The sequence below is a fragment of the Coregonus clupeaformis genome, unplaced genomic scaffold, assembly GCF_020615455.1.
Source record: "Coregonus clupeaformis isolate EN_2021a unplaced genomic scaffold, ASM2061545v1 scaf1722, whole genome shotgun sequence".
NCBI lineage: Eukaryota > Metazoa > Chordata > Actinopteri > Salmoniformes > Salmonidae > Coregonus > Coregonus clupeaformis.
Window position 1 is genome coordinate 104,304 of NW_025535176.1, and position 10,302 is coordinate 114,605.

Here is a 10,302-nt window from a genome sequence, read left to right on the forward strand (position 1 = left end):
TATCACAAAGTAAAATAGATTTATATTATAGTCCAGTTGGGGGCGGTAATGCAACATATTGGATGCCAACAGCCGTTAAACTCCAAAGAAGAAGAACCGTTATATTATGGCTATGTACAGTGTTGTAACGATGTCTCTGTCTCTCATTCATTAACTTTGCGGTAGTTGGTTGTGTGGGTCTCTGGTTATGAATAGGGTGCTGACAGACAATTGTTGATGGATATTTATAGAGCTCTGATCAGGACGCCAATTGATTACTGGTGTACAGTTTATGGAACAGAGGTAAAGACTTGGCTTCAGAACCTGGACAGAATCCAGTATATAGCTTTAAGGATATGTATTGGTGCATTTAAATCAACATCTGTATGTGCCTTACTGGTGGAGGCAGGAGAGATGCCTTTGGATATACAGCGTAAAAATGGTCATTATCTTATTGGGTTGAAAGGCTGTGAGGTTGAGCATCCCACTGCTACTGTTCTAGATGACTGTTGGGAATATACTAGTAGACAAGGCAGTGGTTTTGGTTGGACAGTTGGAAAGCTTGCTGATGAGAGTGGTTTGAGGGAGTTGGAGGTTGGGCCCTTCTTGTGGTGATAGGGGATGTTCCTCCATGGTTACTCCCAGACCCTGTTGTTGATCTAACCTTGGTAGAGAAAAGGAAAGATTGGTCAGAAGTCAGTGATATAGTGAAACTGGTTGACAATTACATTGGTAGAAGATTTTATGCTTTTCTACCACTTTTCACAGATTGATCCAAGGACCCAGATAGTGGGCTCACAGGAGCAGGCGTTTACGTTCCTGAATTTTATGTGCAGATATGTAGAAGACTAACAGATGAACTGTCAGTATACTCAGTTGAACTGTTGGTGATAATAGTTGCCCTCCAGTGGGTGGAGGACGTACAACCTGTTAGAATTATAGTATGGTCAGATTCTCTGTCTGTATTGAATAGTTTATCATCTGGTAAATCTAATAGGAGTGACCTGCTATTGGAGTTATTAATGTTATTATGGAGAATTGAGAGAATGGGTTTAGTAGTGAGATTCTGCTGGATCCCAGCACATTCAGGTGTGGAAGGGAATGAAATTGTAGACCAGTTAGCTAAAAGAGCTTTGAAACGAGATATAATTGATATTAATGTTCCACTGGGTAGAGGTGAGGCCAAATGTAAGATCAGAAGAGGCAGAAGAGATGGTACTCTGAGCACAAGGGCCGGCATTTATATGAATAGTTTACAGTTTTACAGAAAGGTTGATGGACCAAGATTCAAAAGTCAGATTAGGAAGGAAGAGGTGGTGTTTACTCGATTGTGCTTAGGACATTGTATATTGAACTCGTCATTACATCTGGTTGGCAAGCATGGGAATGGTTTGAGTCTGGGGGGTACGGTCGATGAAACGGTGGAGCATGTGTTGTTATATTGTTGTAAGTATGTTGAAGAGAGGGAAAGATTGAAGTGTAGGGTCATTGAGGTTGGACGGGGTTGGGGGGTTTGGAAGGGATTTGGGGGATGGGGGAGGGTCTATTAGAAGTTAGTAGGGGCTCTTCTTTATTTTCTCAGAAGTACTGAGTTAGGCAGGAGGATTTAGAAATGTTGGAAACCGTGATTGACCACACACTCCAGCACAGTAGATGGCGGCATGCACCTTTAACGTTGGTTTTGTGGACCGCCATTATATCATAGAAGAAGAAGTTGGTTGTGTGGAGAGTTTTGTGGTTCGTGAGGAGGGCTACTATTCTTTTTTTCTTTTGGTTCTTGCGTATTTTCTGAATGTATTTTCTCATGGTTTGAGGGTTTGTTTATTGGTTTCCACTGTTTATCGTTTAGAGTTGAGGGGGGAGTAGGGGTAGTTTGTTAGGGCGGCGTGATGGCCTCAACCGAGTGGAGAAGAAACGCTGTCGCTTCGGGTCCGTTCCGGAGAAAGGTGTGGAGGAAGTTTTGCTCATGGTCGGCGAACAGGTTGGAGCGGAACATCTGGACTCTGCATCCAGAATGAACAAGGCGGTGGTTGGGTTAATGAAAAAGGTTTGTCTTGTTGTGAGGGGTGTGTTGGTGCAGATGTCGCCTCTTTCGATAAGAGTTGTGGTGGCTAATCTGCCTCGGTTTATTGCTTCTCGAACAGACCGCAAGTAGTTGGTTAGTTTTGGTAAATTTGCAAGTGGTTTTCGTGTGCTCTCGGCTGGGTGCCAAGCGGAATCCGTTAAACATGTCTGTTTTCGTAGACAAGTGTTTGTTTCTTAACAAACTTCAAGGTTACACAGGGAGGGGTGGAACACAGGGTTTGCTAGCACAGATAGTTTTGGGTGTTTCTAGTGTGGGATCATCAGTTATAGGCTACAAGCAGCAATATGATTGATAGGTAGGACAGGTATTGAACCCAAATCATCCCTACTCAGATGCGCTAACCTCAACCCTAGTAATAACATGCATTATAAAAACCTTCTATATAAAATTATCTCATATTGGGAGTAAATAGCCTCTGAATAGAAAAGAAAAAACACTGCATCTTCCAGCCCACCAATAAATGACATAATGCAACCTTGGCGGTTAGCATATTTACCTCAACATGCCCCTCGCTTGCCTGAGAAGGCAGAGTGCTCGATGCTGGTTGATGAATTTGACAATTAATGTACTAGGAAAATACGTTTTTGTCGACCAGAGGTGACTGAATTAATGTTTAGGCTTATTGATAATCATTATAGTAATGAAGTATAATTTCAAAACATGACCATAAAAACAGGTAATAATAAACATGAATCATCATTATATTACTTCATAGTAATGTGTTTAATGTGTTTTCAGTCCTTCCTCTTGCGTTAGCAGTGTGGAAAGGGGCAGTAAAAAGCTCAGGCATGAGGAGTTTTCCTGGGAAACGAACCCACAACCCTGGCGTTGCAAGCCCCATGCTCTACCAACTGAGCTACACGGTAGTAGTGCATGGCCAAGTGGTGGTGCGCAGGCCGTGGAGAAAGCGGTGGTGGGGAGGGTTGCAGCTGGGCTACATGAGCTGAGGCAGGTTTCTGTAGTAACAGAGACTCCGGTGGGCGAAGGCTTGGTGGGCTCATCCCAGGAAATATTGCCTGTCATTGGGGAAGAGGCTCTGATCAGGGGGAAGTGCAGGGGGGCAGAGACTGGGGAGGAGGAGGACGGTACCGTGCCAATGGAGGAGGAGGAAGAGGGGGGAGGTGAGTCCGCGGGAGCCGGAGGACAAGGCGTCTCGTTTTCAGACGGCTCATTGGATCCAGAGCTGACAGCCAGTCAGGCTGAGGGCCCAGTATATACGCTGAGAGAACTTTCTAGGTTCCTGATGGAGACTAAAGGGGAAAAAGAAGGTTCTGCTGGAGTCTTATTTGATTGATCCTGGAAGGTTTGTAAGGTCAGTACAACACCTGATGAAGAATGAGGGTTTAGTGTCCTCTCACCCAGGAAGCGGTATAGGCTGAGAAAATGGGTCATGGGTTCTTAAGGGCATGTCTTCAGAATCTGCTTAAATTGATGTTTTTTCTGGCATGGAGGCTTTATGGGCTTCTCTACTGGTTTCTGATTGTGGTGATTTCCCTCCCACCTCTTATGGAGATTTCACGGTTAGACTTCCTTAACATGAACGGCGGCAAAGACTGGGGGAATATGTAAACCAAAAACATTTAAACGCCATGGCAGAAATCTTAGTGCAGGGGTAGCAAAAGAGTTGTGTAAGGGTAGGTTGTTAGTGTTTAGAGCCCAAATAATGACCTTGTCTTTGCTTTCATAAATGTGTCTGCACCTGGTCCTCTGTAGCTCAGCTGGTAGAGCACGGCGCTTGTAACGCCAGGGTAGTGGGTTCGATCCCCGGGACCACCCATACACAACAAAAAAATATATATATATATATGCACGCATGACTGTAAGTTTCTTTGGATAAAAGCGTCTGCAAAATGGCACATTATATTATAGTACAGGGCTCAGTTCTCTGTTTCACCAGAGGGGTTGGAAAAACAGAGTGGGGAAACCAAGAAAATCCCTTGTTTTACGTTTGTCTGATGGGCGGGTAACTTCTGTTGTGGGGAGATGAGGGAGCCTGATGGGTGGGTAACTTCTGTTGTGGGGGAGATGAGGGAGCCTGATGGGTGGGTAACTTCTGTTGTGGGGGAGATGAGGGAGCCTGATGGGTGGGTAACTTCTGTTGTGGGGGAGATGAGGGAGCCTGATGGGTGGGTAACTTCTGTTGTGGGGGGGAGGAGGGAGCCTGATGGGGGGGTAACTTCTGTTGTGGGGGGAGATGAGGGAGCCTGATGGGTGGGTAACTTCTGTTGTGGGGAAGATGAGGGAGCCTGATGGGCTGGGTAACTTCTGTTGTGGGGGAGATGAGGAGCCTGATGGGTGGGTAACTTCTGTTGTGGGGGAGATGAGGGAGCCTGATGGGTGGGTAACTTCTGTTGTGGGGAGATGAGGGAGCCCTGATGGGCGGGTAACTTCTGTTGTGGGGGAGATGAGGGAGCCTGATGGGTGGGTAACTTCTGTTGTGGGGGAGAGGAGGGAGCCTGATGGGTGGGTAACTTCTGTTGTGGGGAGATGAGGGAGTCTGATGGGTGGGTAACTTCTGTTGTGGGGGAGATGAGGGAGCCTGATGGGTGGGTAACTTCTGTTGTGGGGAGATGAGGGAGCCTGATGGGTGGGTAACTTCTGTTGTGGGGAGATGAGGGAGCCTGATGGGTGGGTAACTTCTGTTGTGGGGAGATGAGGCAGCGGGCTGTGGAGTTGTACTCTGATTTATAGAGGGCAGAACTCTGTGATCCTGGTTGTTCTCAGGTTCTGCTCACAGACCTTTCCAAACTCTCTCTGTCACAGATAAATCAAATAGACCTTTCCCTGGCCTTTCACAAACTCTCAGCTGCTGTCTCTCAGACGGTCTGCCTGTGGATTTTTATAAAAAGTTCTGGGGAATTATTGGACAGGATGTGTGTTGCGTGAGTGCGTCGGGGTGGGGGAGCTGTCGCTAAGCTGTAGACGGGAGGCTTTGACTCTCCTGCCCAAAATAGGGATTTGAGCGACTTAAAGAACTGGAGGCCTGTGGCATTGCTCTGTTTGGACTATAAGGTCTTTACCAAGGTCCTCGTTAACAGACTGAAGTCCCACCTGGACTCTATTGTACCCAAGGACCAAACGTACTGTGGACCAGGACGCTCAAACACAGACTATCTGTTCATAATCAGGAGAAAGCCTTTGATAGGGTGGACCATGAATATCTGTTCAATGTGTAGTTTTGGTTGTGGGGAGAATTTTGTGGCCTGTGTTCAAATGTTAAATAAATAAATATAAATAATATGCCATTTAGCAGATGCTTTTATCCAAAGCGACTTACAGTCATGCGTGCATACATTTTTGTGTATGGGTGGTCCCGGGGATCGAACCCACTACCCTGGCGTTACAAGCGCCGTGCTCTACCAGCTGAGCTACAGAGGACCACGTAATGTTGCAGAGATGTGATTCGCCACCTGGTTATCAGAAGGGGGAAAAGAGAAAATTAATTGTGTGTCGTCTGCGTAGCAATGATAGGAGAGACCATGCGGCCGGAGAGACTCAATACAGCAGGGGTCTCTGATTTCTATGCTGCAGTACTGAGGGCTGGAGCAGCCTGAGGAGGGGCCACCACCGTTTCCACCACTGCAAGTGACAGCAGAGACTGGGGACTGGCAGGAGAGTCTGGAGGACTTACTGACTTTTAACACTCTGAGCTTAGTGGGAGTGAAGGGGCATCAGTGGCAGGGGGTTGTGGGGGCTGAGAGCATGGCAGGGTATAGGTGGAGGGGCTCTATATGCTCCCAGTGCTGGAAAGGTCAGGGGTCATCCAGTGGAGGGTATTACATGGAGCCCTGGACACCAATAGCTGGTTGGCTCGGGTTGACCTGGGAGTTGGGGAGGGGTGTCCGTTTTCTGCAATGACAGACTGTTCATCATGTTTTTCTGTGTTGCCAGGGTAATGCCATTACTGTTGACGCCTTAGGTTGAGTTTGAGTTGTACAAAATGATCAACAGTGTGGAGATGTTTCAGGAGGTATGGGGGCTCAGGGGGCTGTCTGTACGGCTGGAGAGGAGGGGTTGGATGGACGGTTGGAATGTGGTGCTGGATGGTGTATTGTACTGTGGTGTTGGGTACTGGATAATGTGATTGTGTGGAGGTTGTGGTGGCACGCAATTGTGCTTTTAGGGGTGGGGGTGTTAGTGTAATGAGGATGGCTCATTAAAAGTAAGACAAGTCTCTCTCTCTCTCTCTTAACAGCGCTCTGCACAGGCAGCAGTGGAGGACAGTGATAAGATCTTTACCGAGCTGATCCGCTCCATTGAGAGAGAAGGCGCTCTGAGGTGAAGGAGCTGATCAGAGCCCAAGAGAAAGCTCAAGTGAGTCAAGCTGAAGGACTCCTGGAGCAACTGGAGCAGGAGATGGCTGAGCTGAGGAAGAGAAGCACTGAGCTGGAGCAGCTCTCACACACAGAGGATCACATCCATTTCCTCCAGGTAACTCAACTGCCTTGATACATGTGATATGAAACTAAAACTCAATATGAAACTCAATCATTTGGTTCTGCTCTCTCTCTCTCTCTCTCTCTCTCTCCCTCTCTCTCTCTCTCTCCCTCTCCTCTCCCTCTCCCTCTCCCTCTCCCTCTCCCTCTCCCTCTCCCTCTCTCTCTCTCTCTCTCTCTCTCCCTCTCCCTCTCCCTCTCCCTCTCCCTCTCCCTCTCTCTCTCTCTCTCTCTCTCTCTCTCTCTCTCTCCAGAGTTATCAGTCTCTCTCCAGTACCAGTGTATCTTCAGACTTACCCAGCATCGTTGTCCGTCCTCTTCAGTACTTTGGAGATGGAGTAAGACTGTGTCTGAACTGAGAGAGAAACTAGAAGACGTCCTTAAAGGAGAATGGACCAAGATCTCCACTACAGGTGTGTTGAAAATAATAAGAACATCAACTTTAGACCATTGAAAGTTCCCTACTAGTCATATACATGTGGAATATGGTGTGATGATAACATTCCCTCTCTCTGTGAATGTGTTTGTGTGTCTGTAGTGAAGATAGTGGATGTTGTACTGCCTCCAGAGCCCAAGACCAGAGAACAGTTCTTACAATGTGAGTCTCTTTATTCTGAAGTAACTAACAGTCTCTTTTTACTGACACTCCTAACAATCCCTCTAGAAATATATAGCAATAGTAGATCTAATCAAAGACTGGGTATCTATCTGACTCCTCATATTTCTCTGATTTGATCTCTGCTGTGCTCTAATCAAAGACAGGGTAGATACAGTATCTGACTTAACTTATTGTTCTAACTCCCCTCATTGGTCTCTGCTATGCTCTTCTCCCAGATTCCTGTCAGCTCACACTGGACCCAAACACAGCAGGCACATACCTCTCTCTGTCTGAAGGGAACAGAAAGGTGACCTATACAGGCCAAGTCCAACCATATCCTGATCATCCAGACAGATTCACCAACTACTACCAGGTTCTGTGTAGAGAGGGTCTGTCTGGATGCTGTTACTGGGAGGTGGAGTGGAGTGGGGAGTGTGTTACATCAGTCTCATATAAAGACATCAGCAGAACAGGGACAGATGGTGAATTTGGAGAGAATAACAAGTCCTGGTGTTTAGTATGTTATAGTGGTGGTTATTTTTTCAGACACAATAATGTTATGACTAAAGTATCAGGCCCTCAGTCCTCCAGAGTAGGAGTGGACCTGGATCACAAGGCAGGTACTCTGTCCTTCTACAGTGTCTCTGACACAATGACCCTCCTCCACAGAGTCCAGACCACATTCACTCAGCCCCTCTATCCTGGGTTTAATCTCGATAATGGTACTGCTGAGCTGGTTAAACTGTAGTAGGGTCCCCATAGATACTAGTCATGCTGGTGTAGTCTATAGCTGAGCTGGTTAAACTGTAGTAGGGTCCACATAGATACTAGTCATGATGGTATAGTCTATAGCTGAGCTGGTTAAACTGTAGTAGGGTCCACATAGATACTAGTCATGCTGGTGTAGTCTATAGCTGAGCTGGTTAAACTGTAGTAGGGTCCACATAGATACTAGTCATGATGGTATAGTCTATAGCTGAGCTGGTTAAACTGTAGTAGGGTCCACATAGATACTAGTCATGCTGGTGTAGTCTATAGCTGGAGCTGGTTAAACTGTAGTAGGGTCCCATAGATACTAGTCATGCTGGTGTAGTCTATAGCTGAGCTGGTTAAACTGTAGTAGGGTCCACATAGATACTAGTCATGCTGGTGTAGTCTATAGCTGAGCTGGTTAAACTGTAGTAGGGTCCACATAGATACTAGTCATGCTGGTGTAGTCTATAGCTGAGCTGGTTAAACTGTAGTAGGGTCCACATAGATACTAGTCATGCTGGTGTAGTCTATAGCCGAGCTGGTTAAACTGTAGTAGGGTCCACATAGATACTAGTCATGCTGGTGTAGTCTATAGCTGAGCTGGTTAAACTGTAGTAGGGTCCACATAGATACTAGTCATGCTGGTGTAGTCTATAGCTGAGCTGGTTAAACTGTAGTAGGGGTCCACATAGATACTAGTCATGCTGGTGTAGTCTATAGCTGAGCTGGTTAAACTGCGTAGTAGGGTCCACATAGATACTAGTCATGCTGGTGTAGTCTATAGCTGAGCTGGTTAAACTGTAGTAGGGTCCACATAGATACTAGTCATGCTGGTGGTGATGGACCCCAGATGTGATGATTCATTCTGCTCTGTTTTTATGTACAATGATTTGATTGATTTGATTTTCAGAAAATGTTATGAATTACAATTCAATGCATTCATATTATTTTAAGTGCAATGTTTTAATCTTATATATTCACATTAATCATGATATATGCTGTTAATGTATGTTGGTTGTCATTCAGAACCATTGAAATGTTTTCTCAATTGGTTCTCTGTCCCAATGTCATTTTCCTCAGTATCATGGAACAGGTAGTGTTACTTACTTGCTAATTGAACTATATGGGCCGGTTTCCCGACACAGATGAAGCCTAGTCCTAGACTAAAAAAGCATGTTCAATGGAGATGTTCAGGAAACCGGCCCCTAAATTTAGCATCTTTATTCTCCCATCCTGCTCAGTCAAGCAACATTAAACCTGTCCAGCAGGTGGTGCTATTAACCAAACAATAAAAACAGCACATATCTTGACTTACCACTCAGTATATCAGTAATGTTCAGAATTGTACTTTAATATCATTGGAGATTGATGGTATTTTTAATCCACTACCCAGAGTCAGGAACAGATGAAGTTAGGTCTGCTACTGTTCAGTTATTAAATATGATTCATGGTGATGGGAAATAAAAAATCCATCTAGTAGTAGTTTTCCTTTGCTATTTATTCCAAGGTGTGTCTTTAACTTGTAAATGGATTGTGTTGAAGCTGGCATGTGGTGTGGATGATAGAATAGAGTGAATAGAGGAGAGAAGAGAGGAGGAGAGGAGAACATCATATAGAAGACAGATAAGATAGGAGAGACAATTCATACCCAGGGGAGTTACTGACTCTGGCCCAAATGACACCCTGTTCCCTACGTAGTGCACTAGGCTACTTCTGATCAGATCTAAAGTAGTGCACTACATAGGGAATAGGGTGGAGATTGGAGGTTTGCTCACTGTCATTAGAATGAAGATTTCCATACAGGAGTTACTGACTCTGGGCCAAATGACACCCTGTTCCCTACGTAGTGCACTAAGCTACTTCCGACCAGATCTAAAGTAGTGCACTACATAGGGAATAGGGTGGAGATTGGAGGTTTGCTCACTGTCATTAGAATGAAGATTTCCATCCAGGAGTTACTGTCTCTGTCCCAAATCTCTCCCTGTTCCCTACGTAGTGCACTAGGCTACTTCTGATCAGATCTAAAGTAGTGCACTACATAGGGAATAGGGTGGAGATTTGCTCACTGTCATTAGAATGAAGATTTCCATACAGGAGTTACTGTTTCTGTCCCAAATCTCTCCCTGTTCCCTACGTAGTGCACTAGGCTTCTTCTGACCAGATCTAAAGTAGTCTTCTAGATTTTACATGTTTTCTCCCTGTCGTTAGAAAATGACAATATGGTAATGACTTTAGTGGTTTCCTCCCCCTTTGTTTTTATTGGTTGTTTGTTATGTGTGTTGTTGTGTTAGGTTTTCCCCCTGTGTTCCTAATGGAAAATCCATTAACAATGAATCACAAACAAATTATATTCCAGTTGTGTTTAGACAACTTCATGGCTGACATCCCCAGTTCTGTTAAGACCCATTGAACTGGGTCACATTCTAAATGGTCACTTGTATTGATAGTCC

The 10,302-nt window shown here is 45.4% G+C and overlaps 1 protein-coding gene across 1 annotated transcript in view; it reads left to right on the top strand.

Moving 5' to 3' along the window:
• Positions 1-7,821, top strand: part of LOC121556700 (E3 ubiquitin/ISG15 ligase TRIM25-like) — a gene marked incomplete at its 3' end in the record, with an annotated part of 29,036 nt that extends 21,215 nt beyond the window's left edge. The window contains 6 exon segments of the mRNA XM_045218682.1: positions 6,261-6,323; positions 6,326-6,496; positions 6,756-6,834; positions 6,837-6,914; positions 7,040-7,099; positions 7,336-7,821. Coding sequence (XP_045074617.1) covers positions 6,261-6,323; positions 6,326-6,496; positions 6,756-6,834; positions 6,837-6,914; positions 7,040-7,099; positions 7,336-7,821 — 937 coding nt within the window.
• Positions 7,822-10,302: the final 2,481 nt, after the last annotated feature.